Source organism: Maniola hyperantus, chromosome 3, assembly GCF_902806685.2.
Source record: "Maniola hyperantus chromosome 3, iAphHyp1.2, whole genome shotgun sequence".
NCBI classification, from domain to species: Eukaryota; Metazoa; Arthropoda; class Insecta; order Lepidoptera; family Nymphalidae; genus Maniola; species Maniola hyperantus.
Window position 1 is genome coordinate 17,351,202 of NC_048538.1, and position 20,091 is coordinate 17,371,292.

The 20,091-nt window shown below is 41.0% G+C and overlaps 1 protein-coding gene across 1 annotated transcript in view; it reads left to right on the forward strand.

Moving 5' to 3' along the window:
* The window catches only part of LOC117996172 (uncharacterized), a 63,280-nt gene extending 43,800 nt beyond the window's left edge, over positions 1-19,480 (forward strand). Inside the window, exons 3-6 of the mRNA XM_034984183.2 lie at positions 13,136-13,183; positions 14,062-14,241; positions 14,721-14,912; positions 15,346-19,480. Coding sequence (XP_034840074.1) covers positions 13,136-13,183; positions 14,062-14,241; positions 14,721-14,912; positions 15,346-17,516 — 2,591 coding nt within the window. The 3' untranslated portion in view covers positions 17,517-19,480. The remainder of the gene's footprint in view (positions 1-13,135; positions 13,184-14,061; positions 14,242-14,720; positions 14,913-15,345) is intronic.
* The last annotated feature ends 611 nt before the right edge of the window (positions 19,481-20,091 follow it).

Below are 20,091 nucleotides of genomic sequence, written 5' to 3' on the forward strand. Positions count from 1 at the left end.
TAATCCACATATCTATACTATCTACGAGTGGGTCAAATTCGGGAATCACTGATGACAACACAACACTCTGACTCACGGTTGCGATCCTTTACGCCTTCGCTTGTTTTTTGCGTCGTTTCCGCTCACTTTCACTGCTACTAGAGCTGGAATCCGATGAACTCGAGCTCGTGGGAGACTTTCTCGATCTTCGTTTGCGTTCCCGTGGCATTTCGTAGGCGTAGTTCGAACACTTCTGATAAAAGCAAACCAGGATATTATAATCACATAAGTATATACATTATTGCAACACCTTACCCTGGAACGATCTTTTACATTTACAATACTAATTTGAGAATATATTCTGAATATAACCTTAAATACACGTTAAGGTCCCACGAACCAAAACTGTGACGGTCCCTTGACAGTTGACAGCTCGCAGGGAGGGAACGAAGTGTAGAACTCTCGAATGTCATTCCTTTGCCGAGATGTCACTTCTGTGGCGTTCATAAAACTTTTCCGATAGTTGTCACGTAGCTTCGCTTTAAAAAGCGGCAAGCACAAGTGCGACAACACTAAATATATAAAGGGAAAAGCTGACTGACTGATTGTAATTATAAAAATAATTGTTTAATTAATTAATTAATCAATATTGGATTGCATGATAATAAATGAAATAAATTAAATGATATCATATCAGTAATCATTAAATAGTTCTATCACCTGTCACCGTTTTTGCCTAGCATCCTGTATAGTCTAACATAGTCTGCTCATTGTAATCGGATAGTCGATATGATATGGTGGCTCGTGTGGAGGTATGCGATTCCATGGTTATGGTTATGGTTAGGTTATGGTTATGGTGATGGGGATCGTTGGTAGAGCGCGGGACGCGGGCCGGCCCGGGTGCATTCCGATCCAGCCGGACAAGCGCTGTGGTATGTTACTTGGCCATATCCATACGAATGTAAGCTGTATAAGGCTAATAATTCCATTTTTTTACAAATGTTTAATAACTTCATTTGCACCAATTGTACTTCATTTGTACTTTCATTTTTTGTACCAATGTTCTTGCAATAGATGATTTATTATTTATTTACTAGATAGCCCGCGACTTCGTCCGCGTGGACTTAGGTTTTTAAAAATCCCGTAGGACTCTTTGATTTTCCGGGGATAAAAAAGTAGTTTATGTCCTTCCCCGGATGCAAGATATCTCTGTACCAAATTTCATCAAAATCGGATGGGCCGTGAAAGCTAGCAGACAGGCAGACAGACACAGTTTCGCAGTTATAGTATTATAGTAAGGATTTAAAATCATGTTTGCAGCCTACACCTAAATCATGTTAACATTGTGAATACAGCTGGGTCATAGGTAGTAAAAACATTTAAAACTTTAGTTAAATTAACCCGCTAGTGTGTCATATATATTACGTCATAAAATCAGGCATGCATTACTATAACATACTCTTAAATCGTATACTTACACGTGATAAACGATAATAGTGTAGAACTGATGTAAATAATTGGTTCATTGTCTACTAATGCGAGATTTATCGGGTAATTTAGGCAAACTAATTGCGTTGCACGTGTTGCATTCAATATGCTTTAATATCCTCGGTAATTATCATTACTTACTATTATTTGTGTGCATAAGTTTGTCAGTTATGAGACTTGAGTTTGTGAATAGTTAAATAAGTTACATAATAACGATATCGATTTAATGGTCGTTCGTTTGTTTGTTTGTTTGAATACTTTATAGTCCACACATACACACATGCATAAACAAAGATACTAGATATTTTGAATCGTTATTTACATTGTATTTATTACGATTTTTCAGTAAGCTTACGTTTTATAAAAACTTGTCTTCCGAGATCTTATTATAAAAAACTGCCCAAGTGCGAGCCGGACTCGTGCACGAAAGGTTCCGTACCATTATCTATAAAAACGGCAGATAAATCACGTTGTTGTGTGGATTACGTAACAGAGAGAGCCCCAAACTTCTTTCTGTAGATAGAGTATAGAAGCAGTCATTTACGTTTAGACATTACATACCACGGGTGGGTCTCGGGTTCGTAATGACCGCGCACATCTCGCTGTCTCGAAGAATGTGTTGCGATCAAATAATATGTGCCAACGACGCTACATTAGATGACTCATGGGTCGTGGTGGCCCCGTGGTTAAGTGGAAGCCTAGTTTAGAGCTCACCAGTTCGAATACAATCAATGGTGGTACTTTGATTGTACCTACACAATATCTCCAAAATACACAATTGGGGCCGAATCTCTTGTACACAATCTCTAAAACGAAACTGAATTAACAGGTCTAAATCTAGTGCTATCCTTTTCACCAAGCAACATTATGACAGGGATAGCAAGATACTAGACGTGACATTTTAGTTTAGTTTAGAGATTGTGTACAAGAGAATCGCACCAGTCTCTCAGACTCGTAATCCTCATTAAAATTCATACTAATATCGTATAACTAGATATGCGAAAGTGCACTCTGCTTGGTTGTCTCTCCGTCTGTCTGCTGCTAGCTTTTCACGGCCCATCCGTTTAGCTGATTTTGACGTAGCTGGCGTCCCGGGAAAAAGACATAGGCTACTTTTGATCCCGGAAAATCAAAGAGTTCCCCACAGGATCTTAAAAACCTAAATCCACGTGGACAAAGTCGCGGGGCATTATCTAGTTAAAAAATTAATATTTACTGCTCTGATGTCTGTGACTCTACCAACGACCGGTTCAAACTGAAGATTGTGCTGAGAGGACCGGCAAGAAACTCTAGCAGTTGCTTTTTTCATTTCAAACAGCTGCCCTGGCGAACTTCGTTCCGCCTAACAGTCGATTCAAATCTTTTAAATTTTTCTCTCCGTAAGAGTCATCCTCGTACTTCAAGAAATATTATTAAAAAAAAGATTTAGTGAAATCGGTTCAGCGGTTCTCGAGATTTGCGATGAGCAACACATTTAGTGATTCTTTTTATATTATAGATATCTAATCTTTTCGCATCGACTCACACTGTTACTTCCTAGTTGCAACGTTTTTATTCCAAAGAGTCACACTGTAACTTGGGTGTGACTCGATGGGATTTTTTTCTGATGGATTCCCAACGTATCACACTGTACACGATTGGGTGTGACTCTTTGGGAACCCATCATAAAAAGTATAGTCCTATGTAACAATCAATAACCCCTGTGGGCAACTAAAGCTGAGTCCATTTTGTCCATCACATAATTCCTTATTTTGTTTCGAAAAATAAGTTATCCTCCCCAGAAATTCGCGCTGGGGAAAACCATACATTTAATTAACCTCACCATCAGGCTGTCTTGTTCGGTTATACTTATAATAGCAGTTATTGCAGCTTTTCCGGGTTTGCCAATATAATGGAAATTATAGAACCATAGTTGAAGCAAAATAAAAACAGTGAGTGTTCCATATAGAGAACCGGGAATCGAACCCGGGACGTGTTGGTATCAATGAAGACACCAGCAAATAAATAGCTCATTATCAACATCAGTTTTGGAAGGGTTTGGAAATAGTCCACGGTCCACCACGCTTTCCAAGTGCGGATGGCAGACTTCAAACACCTTTGAGAACATTATGAAGAACATTATTATGGCACTCAAGCATCGCGATATTTAAATTTAGAGATAAATCATGGAAAATTTAGAGGTAGGGTACGTGGTCGGGATCGAATCCCCGCCCTCCCGAATAGAAGGCGGACGTCTGAACCACTAGTGCTATTACGGCTATTAATAAATACCAAGGACAAATAAGTTAGTAGGTAGGTACATACATTGTACATAGAGAGGCACTTGCGACTCTATTTTCATTAAGATTGAGTGGGGTCAAGAAATAACTTATTTATGGACCTAGGGGCACTTAGCGGGTAACTAGGGTACTTACTACAACATGACCGTCTGTATTACATTGTTACGTCTAGGAGCAGCTTAACTACATAGTTAATATTAATGTAGATAGTATATGGAGGTTATAATAGTGTTTAACAGAAACTCTTTGGAATATTGCCTGGATCAAAAGTAGCCTATGTCCTGCCCCGGGACGTCAGCTACGGTCAAAATGAAATCGGCTAAACGGGGATGGGCTTGAAAAATCTAGCAGACAGGACTGACAGATAGGTAGGCGGACATTCGCATTTAATTTTTTTTTTTTTTTTAAATTTATTGGTTTTTTTTTTTTTTTAAATACAAGAAAACTTAAAGCTATCCTTATCTAATTACATATGAAATCATGACCGCGTGGAATGGTGCCAAGAATCTGCTGCATTTCCGGGCGCTGGACAGCCAGGCTGATTCGCTGCGCAAAAATGAGCCAGCCCTTCGGTCACCAGTTGAGGGCTATAATCGCGGTGAAATTGTCTCGTAAAAAAATTTTAGCACTAAGACGTCCATGGCCCCAAGGGTCCTCCACGGCCAAACGGCACAAAAATGGTAACTCTCTATAAGAGAGGCATACTTGCGCCGCTTGCCGTTTTCAGCTGTTTCTGCTGCGGCTCCCGGCTTGATGCTGTCTTCCTGTATGACACGGGCCAATGTGTCAACGCAAGTTGCGTCCCACATTAGCGCCCCGTCCCCGTTCCCAGGGAACCAGCGTCAATCCATCAGGTCTCTTGCCATCATCCCGACTAATCCCTGCCGGCTCAATGAGCGCAGGAATATTTATGGTGGCAAAAGCTCTTTTAATTGTATCGTTAAGAGAGTCATGCCTAAACAGCCTACCGGAGCTCCTTGGCAAGAGAGTCCGTGGAGCATTTAAAATATTATTAGATTGGATATGATTTAAAACACTGCTATGAACAAAATATCTTGACCGAAATTAAAAAATTCCAGTGATAAACGTGTATCATGTAAACGAGTAGGTAAATGTACATAAATTGGAATGTATATCAATAATCTATGTAATATAGTACGAGTTACAATGATACATACATAAACAGTAGAATTTATTATTATTTGATCATACTGGGAAGTTACTCTTTACAATAGTTGTGAAAATTGTAAAAACATGAAATCATTTATCACTACTATTTATACAACCACGTAAGAAACCGATTTATTTATCTACGATGGTGTTTACTTTACTTAAGTACCTATAATAGGTACCTACTATCATTGACTTATATATTACTTCGTATGGACAGGGCTATTGAACAAATAAAATGGCACCGATTCAGTGGTGCTTTAGCACCAATGCAACCTCAGTGACGTCTGAATTTCAAACGGGTCGTTCATTAGTATTTAGAGGTGGCGCTGATTTATTTGGTTCCAACACCGTGAAAAATTTTGTTCGCTTGAGCATATCTTGGCATTTATATCGATGGCCTATATACAATAAAAATCCGCAACAAAGCTGTTACTTTATAGGTCTGTACATAATATTACGTAAACATTGGTTAAGTGCGAATCGGACTCGCACATGAAGGGTTCCTTCCCTGATCCATTCCATCCTACAAGAAATGACAATTTTTGTTCACCGTGGCCATTTTGAAATACTTTATTTTGTTTGTTGTTAAGTATTTGTATGTTATTAGTTGTTATAGCAGCAATAGAAATACAGTACGCGACAGAAAGTAATGTACCTCGAGCTTTAGAATGACATTTCGGCTTTGTAGAGCGTTGTCTCTGTCACTCATACCTATATGACGTTTTGTCGGTCTCAACGACAGAGACAATGCGGGGCGTCCCCACCCCGATTGCATCTCGTTCTGTCGCAGCCCTCTGTAATGTCAACTTTAAGGTGGTGGGAAGTGGGTGGATAAGGAAGGCGGAGGAGATCGTGTATGGTGGTGCTCCTACGTTCAAAAAGTAGTTCAAAATACCTACATTCAATTCTTATCTACTGTAATAATTTAGTAGATTTTACAAAATTAGGCAAACTATTTCGGCCGCTGATGCCTGATAGCCGTACTTAGATGAATTAGTCTACGTCGCCGTATTTCCTCGGCGAGTCATTAACCTAATTCGGCCAAATTAAACAGAGTGGTCGGAAAGCACACAATTCGTGGTCGGAAGATACAATTACTAGACAACGTCCAGTAATGCGGAAGTCGTCGTTTAAAAACTAAAGTTACCGAAAAACCGAAGTACGTAAAAATTTAAGTAAAACTCATCACATCAATACTAATATTATAAATACGAAGTGTGTCTATCTGTCTGCTAGCTTTCGGCTGATCCGTTTAACCGATTTTGACCAAATTTGGTACAGAGACAGCTTGCATCCCGGGGATGGAGTTAAGCTAGCTAACTTTTTATTCAGGAAAATCAAAGAGTTCCCACGGGAATTTTAAGAATAGAAACTCACGCGGACGAAGTTACAAGCATCACCGAGTTATGAATAAGTAATAGGAAATACATGACCCCCAGTAATCAGGAATCCTATCCAGAGAGAAAACTGCAAGAAGGTTTTCACACATCATGGTGTTATTAACCGCAGGGAACGCGCCAAGATGCCATTCTCGACCACTGTGTAGGGCAGGACGATAAGACGGACAGAACGGCGGCACGTCCCGCCCATTAGACCCACTCGGCCCTCTTGACACACTTCACAGACGAGAGGAAAATACGCTCTAGAGGGGAAATCTCATCGGAGGAATCGTTTAGTCGTTTTTCTTGCGCGTTCACAAAGCGATGCGGTCTTTACCCGGTCACAGAGTAGGTAGGTATATGTAGGATTCTTGTATGTTGAGAGTGTTGGGAAATTGTGGGAAGCTTTGACATATTGGAGGGTGTATCGACGTGAAGAGCTTGTAGTGTGATTCTGAGATGCTAATGTGACTTTTCTTATTGTGCACAAATATGACTTTCAACCCCCCTATTTTACCCCCTTAGGGGTTGAATTTTCAAAAATCCTTTCTTAGCGGATATTTCTAATATCTATATAAATTTGGCAGTCGAAAAGTTGCCCTATTGCTGAGGGTTGAAAGTTGAAACCAAGGAAGAAGGTTGATTGGGATAATACTTACGAGAAAAAATGCTCCCATAAATCAAATATCAGTGAACTCAATAAAAATCTAGGAATTTCGTATAATGTATCGACGTGATTTTTAGCATTAATAGTATCTCCATAATTAATAGATTTAATATTTAGCTTCAAAAAGTTTTCTCAATTTTTTGATCCGACAACTTTCTAGTTATGCACTTCGAAATACAAATCAATGTTCAATAATTTCCGTCCTACCGTTTGTCAGTCAAGTGTTCCCGTAGACATAGATAGTAACCGCGTAGAACCGCTATTCGTACTGAAAAACTTTTTACGCATGCATGGTCATCACCCCAATATAAAACTTTGATCAAGCCTTGTGCCTGATCAGCAATGTACGTGATATAGGCCGATACATCCAGGGTCCCTGAGGGTGCAGGTCTGATACAGGGTGTCACGGGCGCGATCGATACCGCCCGCCCCTCGTGTCGTCGAATTTATACTTGTTTTGTTTCGGTAGCTTTTTGTTCCACTACGCCTACATTTGCGAACTTTTGCATGACTGGTCTTTGTGCATTCGAGGATGGTTCTGTGAAATATTGAATGTTTCAGAAAACATGACTTTGTTGTATTATTCAACCTAGTATCTATACTAAGAACCTAAGCATAAATAGACCGTATAACTATTTATTCGTAGTACTGCTTCACCGTTCTACCACAGATCTTACCACGTATCTTTCAGGCAAGCGCGCTATTGAGCACTAGCTGATGCACGCGATTTCGTTCGCGTGGATTTAGGTTTTTAAAAATCCCCGAAAAAGTAGCGTATTCGACTCTCATGTAGTTTAAGACCTGCTTAAACTACATTCATGGAAAAAATCACGTCAATCCGTTGCTCCACTGCGACGTGTTTGAAGGACAAACCAACAAATCAATAAACCAACAAACAAACACACTTTCGTATTTATAATATGGGTAGTGATAATATTATCTTGCAATATGAAAAAAGTTGCAGAAGTAAATCTAAAAATACTAAGAAATAGAGCACTTTACCTATCTTCTTTTTTTCAGAAAGCGGATAAATCTGACTTTGTTATAGAAGATAATATTGATAAGTTACAAATAATGCATTAGATAGGAGGGATAAGGGTTATGACGCTAGATTTTTAATCACTATCACTTTCTCTAATGCGTCAGGGAGTTTCTTTTATCTATGCCAAGTAATAACGTTTTCGAATGTCTAAAAACTTCATTCCTTGAAGCTCCTTCAGCCGATGAATAACCCACTGCCCCTCCCTCCGTAGGATTAACTTAATTTTAATTATTAACTTAAATTTCATTATTTCCATGAGATAATATTACCATATCGATAAGCAAAGGTCGAGAATCGAGATGACAGGACCGCATACGTGACCTTTCGGTGCAAGTAAACATGCCCTCTGCATCGCCTGCGCTTTGCTGGCGTCATACCAGAGACAATAAGGTACTTAGAGTGAATCACTCGATGTTTTCATTCCTCGATGTGATACGAAGCATCGATACAAGACGCGATAGTATTTCATATACCTTGAATTAGCTTATGCCAGCGTCATTCTTTCATATTATATCTTGAACTAACTTCGTCCGCATAGACCACATAAGAAATCTATATTTTACCCTTTAGGGGTTGAATTTAAAAAAAATCAACCCCTAAAGGATAACTCCCTTCGGCGGTGTTCCCTTTAGATTACAACATGGGGTTATTCAATGGGCGGACCAACAATTCCTGAAAACGCATTGGTGATTCCTCTGGTACTGCAAATGTTCATGGGCGGCGGTAATCACTTAATATCAGGTGACCCGCCTGCTATTAATAGAATAATTATTAGTTCATGACCACAATTTAATTTTTTTTGTGTGATCTAACCCTAAATTCACGGTTTTCAGATTTTTCCCCAAATGTCAGCTATAAGATCTACCTACCTGCCAAATTTTATGATTCTAGGTGAACGGGAAGTTCCCTGTCGGTTTCTTGACTGACAGACAGATCCTATAAGGGTTCCGTTTTTCCTTTTGAGGTACGGAACCCTAAAAAAATCTTTCTTAGGATTCATCACAGATATTAATAGCTATCTGCATCCCAAATTTCAGCACGATCCGTCCAGTAGTTTGAGCTGTACGTTGATAGATCAGTCAGTGAGTCAGTCAGCTTTTCATCAGTACCCTTATTATAAGTGCGAAAGTGTGTTGGTTTGTTGGTTTGTCCTTCAATCGCGTTGCAACGGTGCAACGTATTTTCGTGATTTTTTGCATGGGTATTGATAAAGACCTAGAGAGTGACACAGGCTAATTTTTAATCCCGGAAAATCAAAGAGTTCCCATGGGATTTAAAAAAAACTTAATTCCTCACGGACGAAGCATCAGCAAGTTTATATATTTAGATTTTTACCGCATGTTGTCTAGTACCTGCTACTTTGGTATAGTTTTTAGTTTACAATAATGATCGATGATCAGGGGAAATCAAACGGCATTCAATCACGCAAGGCAGTATACGGCTACATGTCATATGAATATAATACAAGAATACAGTAATTGAACTATTGTTAAAACCTTCGTTCTGGATCCATTAACCTCAAAACTGATCAATTATGGAAGAGCGTTCACTCACCTACTCCCATTTCACCGGGAGTGATGAGGAGGGAGAGAGAGGGGGAGGATGGGAGTGATCTAATTCTGCTAAATGATTGCCTCCTCCAGTGATAGCGTCTTGTGGATAGTCACTTAGCCAGTCTATTAGGTTTAGGCTAGGTCACTTAGATTTCTAATTGTATCAAGTGGGGTATCATATGAAAGGTCTTCACTTGTGCATTCTAAAACAGATTTTATGCATCATAGTTTTTGAATTATCGTGCAAAATATTTTTATAATTTTTTATAGTGTTTCACCTACACTTTTCTATTTTTTAATTTTCTACTTGCTTCAGTACTGAGTGAGCATACACATTACAAATTTCGTCACTGGCAGTAAGCGGGCTGTAGCTTAGTGGTTAGAGCGTCGGGCGCGATCCCAGGAGACGCGGGTTCGATTCCTGCCGGTTCGCAATTTTTGATGTGTATTTAAAATTATCGTGCAAAATGTCGAAAAATACGACTGTACTACGGAACCTCCGGTGCGCGAGCTTGACTCGCACTTGGCCGGTTTTTTGAAAATTCTACTACCAATGGGGATTAAATAAGGGATGAAATTTTGTATGAAAGTCCGTCATTTTTCAAGTTATTTGCATGAAAATTGGTATTTGGGTTTTCGGTCACATATAAATAAATACGTGTTTCAGGGTTTTTGGAAATTCGACCCCCACCTCGATTTTCTAAATTCCATTCGAGCGAAGCCGGGGCGGGTCAGCTAGTCAGTGTACTACAGGCATGTGAAAGATCCCTTACAACTCGAACACAATCTGTAGGGCGATTGTCTAAAACCTGCATCAATCATTATAACAATCTCAATTGTTGTGATTGGCTGAATTTTGTGCGATTCTTGTTGCAACAATGCATTGTAGCCAATAGTGAGCGAGCGTTAACCAATCAGAGGTGATTGCGATCGTGACATTGTAGCTGTCATTCTACCGCAATCGCACAGCTGTGGTCAATGCTGCGCTTCCCGAAGCGTTACTACCGAGGATCGAGTGTCGACATTGACTCGACCTCTGCGAGTCCTAGCCCTCGAGGGAGGTCGGCGGGCGAGTACCGACCTCTTCAATAACTTGCGAAGAGGCCCTCGTAACAAAGGTCCCACATATACCTCTACACAGCCTACTATAACGTAATAATGGACCTCTATTGCTCTTCACGCAATGTACCTACATCTAATAAAAGGTGGGCATCATATGAAAATTCTCAAATATATTGAAATTTATATAACCCGCTTCGTAGTACCTAACTACCTATGTATCTGAGGCTCAGGTTTTTTAATCGAAGTTGTCATAATAATATGGTCTTGGACTGTAGAAATAAAATAACGTGATTTTTTGTTGAGCGGTAGTTTATGGGGCTCGTTTCTTTTAAAAGTCGGTTTTTACGGAACGGAAACCCTTATAGATTCGTCATGTCTGTCTGTCCGTATGTCACAGCCACTTTTTTTCCGGCAACAAATAAAAGCTATACTGTTGAAACTTGGTAAGTTCCAACAACCAAGTTGGTATATTTTATATTATTACTTAGAACTGAAACTCAAAAATTGTATTTCCATCAAAGCCATACGTGTGGGGGTATCTATGGATAGGTCTTCAAAAATGATATTGAGGTTTCTAATATCATTTTTTTTCTAACTGAATAGTTTGCTCGAGAGACACTTCCAAAGTTGTAAAGTGTGTGTTGCGCCCACCCCCCCCTGTAACTTCTAAAATAACAGAATGATAAAACTAAAAAATATAATGATGTACATGTACCATGCAAACTTATACCGAAATTGGTTTGAACGAGATCTAGTAAGTAGTTTGTGATTTATCCTGCAAAATGACGATAAAATACGATTGTACTACGGAACCCTCAGTGCGCGAGTCTGACTCGCACTTGGCCGTTTTTTAATATTTTTATTTTATTTCTAACCGAAATCTAAATACCAATTTTCATCATGTAACTTCAAAAATGACGGACTTTCATACAGACTATTTCCATCCCCCATTTAACCCACAGGGGTACGTTTAGGCTGTGCGTTGATATGTAAGTCAGTCCAGTCAGTCATTCAGTCAGGACTTTGATTGTTATTATAAAGATATACAGGATTGATTACGAACGCTACTAAAACGAAGACAGGTGTTAGTACCTACTCATCATGATCAACACATCGCCAGCCCAGATACTGACACAGGTCTTGTGTTGGAATAAGAAGGGGCGTTAGGCCGAGTCCGCCACGGTGGTAGTGCAGCAGTAGCAGTGCCAGATTGCAGACTTTACACACCTTGATACCTTTATGGACACACACCACGGTTTCCTCTCGATGTTTTCCCTCGCCATTTGGCCTGCATGGATGCCTAATTCACGGACACTGCCCGCAGGCAAGCGTCATCCAACCTGCGCAACTAAGCGACTGCAAACCGGCGGCGGGAAGATTACCTAAAACGACAGCATTAGGAATACGACAGTTTCATTTGCTGTCTCTCTTCTTCTTATTTTGCTTGGTGGCTATTGCTGTCTCTCTCTAGCCGCTGTTACGTGTAACGTTTGACAGCTATGATCGCGACATTGACGCCTGTCACAAGCCTGTCGCGAGATACGAAATGACCCCGCGGGGAACATCAGGAGCGCCTCCCACGAGTATTTAATGGCGTCGTGCAAATTCTGCATCACATAGGTGTGCAAACGTATATATTCGCACTAGCTGTTGCCCGCGACTTCGTCCGCGTGGAATTAGATTATTTAAAAATCCCGTGAGACTCTTTCATTTTCCAGGATAAAAGTAGCCTATGTCATTCTCCAGGTCTTTATCTCGTGCAAAAAATCACGTCAAGCCTTTGCACCGTTGCGACGTGATTGAAGGACAAACCAACAAACCAACAAACAAACACACTTTCGCATTTATAATAAGGGAAATGATTTCGCATCGCTCCCGCATCGCATCCCAGGTGTGACCGTAGCTTTAGAGCTCACAGATATTTTTCTCATCTCGTGATAATCTAGAGCGCCGTTGCCTCGGTAATGTTATTTTCCCGCGCTTAATTTTCATCCCAGACGCCGACGTTGCTCGTTTCTCCTTATTTTTCCGCCTTTTATTTCTTTTTGAAACAATTTTTAGAATTTCCACACTGAACGAATAGCGGATTATTTTTTTGTTTTATTGTTGGCATAGGTATTCTCCAGGTATTCTCGGATAACGCTACCGCGCGTTGGTACCCCTTAGGGCCTTATAGTATATTAAATAATCAAAATCAATGAAATTGTGTAGACACGTCCTAGAAGAAACAATCTAAAATAGTTGATAATTCCAAAATACAATAACGGCCAGTTACGTGACTCGCCTGCGTAACAGACGGACAGCAGAGTTCATATTATTGCACACCGCTCACGCTTGACCGCCCGTCCGCATCCGTGTTACTGATCAGCTATTTCTATGTATACTAATAGGTACTGATGGATATACTAATGGACTAAGAGCCAGTGCGTGCCAGACTACACTACACATATTAAAAAATTTAAAATTGCCGCTACAATCATTAATATCTAATTGTGTTTTTTTAATTATTTCAGGTCCCTTGCCGGCGAATATCACGAGTGTCGACTTGGGGTTAAAAGAAGGTAAATATACATTTTTACAATAAGTACTTATACAGGGTGCTATGAGAACGCCAGCTAAAACGAAGACAGGTCATAATACCTACATGATTACTGATAAGTTACCACAAAAAACGCGAAAATAAAATAATCCCGTATTTATAAAAGTTCGCAATGTATTGCAAATAAAACATCTGACTGGCGCTAAAAGCCAACGAACATTGCATAGATATGTGCCGGGGGGTCAATGTCACGTTGTAGGCGGGGCGTTGACCCCAAGTTTTGCACGCTATATATTGCGAGTTTGAACGTATCCAAAGATTGTTTCAGGTGTTGACTTTTTGTTGACTTTTGGTCTTGTCTGCCCTGAAATCAATCACCTGTTGACGTAACTGCTGAGAATCACACACGGTCCTCCACTTGCCTCATCCACTCACTTCCCGCTACCTCATTAAAGACGTCAGTCCGGCGGGTTGGGAAACATCTGCCCTAGCGGCCATAGCTTTTGCGGCAGACATGGCCTGCCCACTGCCACTTCAGCTTGCTAATTCGTTGAGCTATATTTTAGGACGGCAAAAATAGCCGATTGTATGCCCAATAAATTTACGATCGGACGCGTCGTACGTACCACCAAGGTACCACCCGTCTTGTCACAGAACCGCACGCTATGAGTTTGAATGATTTTTTTAGTATGAACTTAGGTTTGAGTGAATGTTGTTTGTGGTTAATTGGTTCATTCAGATTCATACGCAAAGAATATTAAACTCTATTTCTATAGGGATAAAGCTTAAAATCGCCCAAAATGCGACCGCATCTGCATGAAAAATTTGGGTCAGATCTGACCCAAAGCCGTTTTAGAAGATGTCGGCCAGTTTCACCAATATTTTTGTACATTTTTCCAGGAAGCTGCGCTCTAGGCGACGTGGTGTACATGCCAGGGGACGAGTTCCCGGGGAGCAGCCCGTGCGAGAAGTGCAGCTGCGCCCACGGCGACGTGCAGTGCGCGAAGCAGCGCTGCGAGCCGCGGCCGGGCTGCAAGGCGGTGCACCGGCCCGACCACTGCTGCCCCACGTACCAGTGTGGTGAGTCATCAACATCATCAACCGATAAACGTTCACGGCTGGACATAGGTTTCTTGACGGAACTGCCGCTCGCCACGGTCGTGTGCCGCCGCCGTCCAGTGGCTCCCTGCGACTCAACGCTGCGCTTCCCAGTGCCATTCTAGCACCTTGGGACCGCAACGTGTATCGGTTTTTCAAGCTATGTGCCCTACCCGTTGCCACTACAGCTTCGCAAACCGATGGCTATGTCGGTTACTCTGATTCTCCTACGGATCTCCTCATTTCTGATTTGATCACGTAGCTCCAAGTGTAGCTCTTCCCATCGCTTGCTGACTGACTCTGAGCTTTTTATGAGGCCATGTTAGTGACCATATTAGCATCTCGTAATCATGAAGACATGGATGATGAACAATCACGCACTTTCGCTGAATTAAAATAGTCGTCTTAGACTGTCTACTCGGCCGTATGTTTCATTAATGTTTTCTGTTGTCATGTTCCAGAATGCGAGCAAGAAGGTCGCATTTACGGCAACGGGGAGAAGCTGGTGGACCCCATGGACCCGTGCCGCGTGTGCTACTGCCAGGGCGGCGAGGTGGTGTGCCGCCGCATCGCGTGCTTCGTGCGCGACGACTGCCGCCCGCGCCTCGTGCCGGGCCGCTGCTGCCCCGAGTACGACAACTGTCCCGTCAGAGGTATACGTCACCATCATCTACTGCAATAGGGAGAAACTGGTGGACCCTATGGATCCGTGCCGCATGTGCTATTGCCCGTTGTAGGGGCGTCCACACGTAATGGTCTTGCGACTCCTTGCGACTCGTTTGATGTTGTCTGTCCACTTAGTGGAGTCTCTCCGTTGGGTTCTCCATTACTCGCTGAGTGTATCTGAGCTTTTTTATGTGGCCCAGAGCGACCATGTCTCGGATCACAGAACAAAAGGGGTGGTTTCGATACCAATGTCTCGGATCCGTAAAATGTCATCACTCATCACTGTTACTTTAGGTAAGGGCCTGCGGACATCCACTGCTGAATATAATCCTGTCCCAAAGAGCGCCATATTATGGCAATGGCCCGTCCTTATTAATCTAATTTGAATACATTATGTTTTACATTGTAATGTGTTTCCAGGTGTGACATCATTGCCCAGCATGACTCCATCGATGCCGAATCCATCAGTGGCTGATGTCGAAGCGAGCGATGCGCCGATGCAGCCTGCTGAACCGGCGATGCCAGAATCAAAGATCACCATCAAAGAGATCACGCCCGTCTCCGAAATCCCTGTAATTACAAACGTAAAGATAAAGGAAATATTGCCATCCCCTAGCATGGAAGTCGCTGAATATTCGTCATCGAAATCACCACCTATTCCGAGAGAGGCCACATCTGAGAAGAGTCCTTCGAGTGTTGAGTCTAACGAAAATGTCGAGAAATCCGATACTAAAGACGCATCGTCACTTTCACCAGAATTATCCACAACGTCTAACGACAAATCTGCTGAAATTAAAAGCAATGATGATCCGTCCCCGTCAAAAATAAGTCTTTCCACTCAACAAGATTCAAAAAATATTTTCGAACCTAAAATTCCTAGCATTATTCCAATGATGGGAGGTCCATCTGTGGTCGTACATCCAGAACCCTCGACCACTAAAGCTCCAATACTTGAAGAAGAGGACTTGGATCACAATCCAGCGTTTCCGCCGATCCCTGATGATTTATTTTTAGTTCTAGGCAATCATGAGGAGGAAACGATTTCTGATCAAAATTTGGATAATGAACATGTGCCAATAGACCATGAGGTCATAAGTGTATCGAGTGTGCCAATTTCTACGGAGGAGCCAATTTTTAAGGAAACCAGTGGATCAACGGTCGGTTATATTTCAGAAGCGGTCTTATTTACAAAAAATAATTTACAAGAGATGTCCTCAGAGTCCAGTACTTTCAAGGATTCTGTCAGCACCGTACAGCCATCAGCCACTTCAAGAGAAAACTCTATGTTGAACATGAGATCAGTGATCCCTACAGACATTTTAAATGCTCCTTCACTTATCTCCGATGACGTCACAGGTGACATGCTTGACGTTACCGAAAGCTCAGTTACAACAGGAACTGTTGGTGACGAATCGTCGCCAACAGAGATGACTGATACTGACATAGCACCGAAATATTTAAGTAATGAAAGCCAGTTTAATATTGAAGATAATATTTCTGAATCCAATTTTAATATTTCAACAACCTCGGACCCTATACAAAAAACATCAGAAAACATACAATCGATAGACGAACCCGATCAGATGACTAGTACTTTGTCTAAATCTACAGAAATAATATCACGAACTGAATTCAGCTCTATACCTATTGAAACTAGTGATCAAAATCCACGTGAAACTTCAGACAAAGATAATAAGGAGAAAATTACTGTTTCTACCCCTAATTCTCTGGAGGAATCAACTAATGTATCACCATTCGGCGGTGAAGATAATACTGAATCTAAAGTTATACTAACTGAAATAGATAACCAATCGTTTGAAAACGATGAGACCACGGAATTCATATTGACATCTTTTGATTCACAAGAAAGTACGACAGAAGACGTCGAGTTGATTAAAGTTTCATCAGACACTGACAAAAGCTCAGCTATAGTTGAACCTCCTCGGGCAAGAAACAATAATGTTCTAATAGACCTAAAAAACTTGGTAGGTGATGTCGCATCCATCAGCGATCATACAACAGGGCCTAATATCGAACGTCAAACTGCGAGCCCGACTACTATCTCTGACTCTGAGGAATTAATTCCAGTCAACGTGGGCTACAAGAGTAAAAACAAAAACTGGAACTTGAATTCTATCACCGAAGTGCCAGTAAAGAATAAAGTGGCGGTTCCTATGATGAAACAGAAAGTGGTAGAGATCGAGGAGGACTCCGATACCATCACCGATGCTCCTCCACCGTACGACAAGGTCGAACCGACGACAAAATCTCCCATAATCGATAACGTTTCAGATGATTCATCGGAAAATAAGACGGTATCGACCGACAGAAAAGACTTTGAAATAATAACAAAATCTTACGTGCCAACGATCAACAGGCGGCCAACTAAAGTTGTAATGAAAAAGAGCGATGAGAAACCAATATCTGAGAATTCTTCCAGTGAAGATATCGCTACTTCAACAGAGGTAGCTCCTGAAAGCAATGCCGGCTCTTTCAGCGATGCCACCAGCGTTTCAGACAGTGCAACCAATTCAGACGCTGCGGATAAAATGACAGAAGATACAACAGAGTTGCCGAACACCACTCAGTGAGGCGCACGGGAGATACTGTCGACGGAACCTCAGCTTCAGCATTTGTAGTTATAAAGTTTCGTTCTTGAAACTATAAGTTACGTAGAGACTATTAGGTTTATCATTACGAAGACCCTGTCAGTTAGTTTAATTGTCAATTGGTATCCCTGCAGCGTAGCGCAGTCGGATTCATATTTATAATGTAAGTAGACGCCAGACGATCGGTTGAATTTATTAATTTTATTAGCTGGACAAATTATTTATAACATTTTAGATGATAGTGTACCGCAGGTCGATGTCGATCGCGATGCGACGTCAAATTAGAAGTAACAGCTTTCCGTGTTAGCATAAGTTATTTATTTTAGTGACAGTAACGTGAGTAGAACGATTGATAAGTAAGCAACTAAGCTAGTCATCCTGAGACAAGGCGGGCGGCGCCCGCCCTCTCGACGCCACGTTGCCATTTCCACTAGCCGCTCGTAAAAGAGCAAGATCCTAGAACCGCCAGACTTAATTATTTTCTGACAAACGAAATGTGTAGTGTTAGTGTGTAATATTAACAAATGCATATCTGCTAACATGTGCCGACAGCCAATATCAAAATCGAAGCACTCAAAGGTATCTGAAAATTAAATCTGAAAGGAAAATTACTCAAAAAAACATACTTTTTCTTAAACTCTAGTGTTTATTGTTACGTACGTTTAAGAATTGATATTCAATACTGTCAGATACTTCCCTTCGGTGGTAATTTCCGCCAAACACTTTAAAGCTCGCAAAAACGAACATATTTAACACAAGTAGCAAAATATGAGTATAAAAAAATACACACACTACTCCACATACACATTTTGTTTCTCTGAAAATAAGGAACGTCTGGCGGCATTGGGATCTTGGAGCAACTATTAATGGCGACGATCACTCCGCAGAGAACTAGTTCCTTTAGGATGAAGTGAGATCATATCCTGTCGACTCCGACACGGGAGCGGTCGGCCCCTTCGAACGAATCTAACTAAGTCGATTGGTACAAAACGAATTTGATATAACATATTCAACCCTATGAATAGTCTTACTTCAATTAGTACACATGTGATTGCACATAGCCTTTATTTTCTGCACTTTTGATGATATACCGAGATGAAAGAAAATTTGTGAAGGAAAGCTTTTTATTCCTGACAGGCTCAAATATGTTGTAAGAGTGTTTAAAATCATGAAAATATTTTGTGGACATTTTCTTAACTCTTCTATACTGTGTTAGCTATACAGAATGTACAGAACGCGGCAGAAAGTAGCGTACATCGACCTTTAGAAGGAGATAGCAGATTTGTAGAGCATTGTCTCTGTCGTTGAGACTGACAAAATGTCATATAAGTATGAGTGATAGAGACAGCGCTCTACATGGCCGAAATGTCATTCTAAAAGCTGATGTACATTACTTTCTGCCGCGTACTGTAATCAGAACTCTAGCAAAAACTTATGGCTATTATTATAGTATCTAAAGACAATCCAATACCAATAACCTTATAGGTAGTATTAGTGATTAGTTTTAGTGATTTAGTATTTTTCAAACCGGCAATGTATAGCGTGTAGCCTGCAAAATCGGGGTCAATGCCTCGCCTACCCCGCGGCACCCAACTACGTGTGTTCGTTGACCTCTAGCGACAGTCAGATGTTTTATTTGCTATACATTGCGAACTTTTAAAAAGTACAGGTTTTGTTAGTTTTTTCGGGTTTTTGTGGTATCAGTTATCAGCAATCATCAGTACTATCACCTGTCTTCGTTTTTGCTAGCGTTCCATGTGTTTCCGTTGTGGGTTCAGTTCGGATCAGCCAGGTCGGTTCGGTCCGCTTCACTAAGTTGAGACCCTGGATGCTCCTTCTTGCTCCGGAAGACCTTATCTTTTCCCGGGCAATAAGCGCATGCGCTCATTTATGTTTTATTTAAAAGTATTGTTTTTTTTACAAAATAAAACAAATTAGACTGAAAATTGTTTGTTTCTTAGTCCTATACCTAAATCCTTAAAGTCTACTTGTCGATCTACATAGAGATTAGATAACTGCTCGGGAGATATTATAGTACACAACAAGGTACATGCGCAAACAGGAGCACTCTATTCCCTCACTCTCAGAGCCCGATGGGACGGAAATCCTACACGAGCAGAGAGAGATCTGGCGGAGGACTGTAGTAGTTGTTGAGCGTTCCGGTACGATGACGTGTAGAAACTAAAAAGAGAGGTATGGGTGTAATAAAAACTGCCACACGGCACACCCCTTTCAAGCTAGCCCGCTACCATGTTACACTGCAGCATCACTTGTCACCAGGTGAGATCGTAGTCAGGGACTAATTTGTAATGGAATTTAAAAAAAGTGCGAGTCAGGCTCGCGCAACGAGGGTTCTGTACTACAGTCGTATTTTTTTGACATTTTCCACGATGATTCAAAAACTAAGATGTATAAAAATCTGTTTTAGAATGCACAAGTGAAGACCTTTCATATAATACCCCACTTAGTACATTTTGGATTAGATGAACACATTTTAATTTTTTTTGTGATGTAACCACACATTCAGGGTTTTCGGATTTTCTCCCTTACGTGTGTT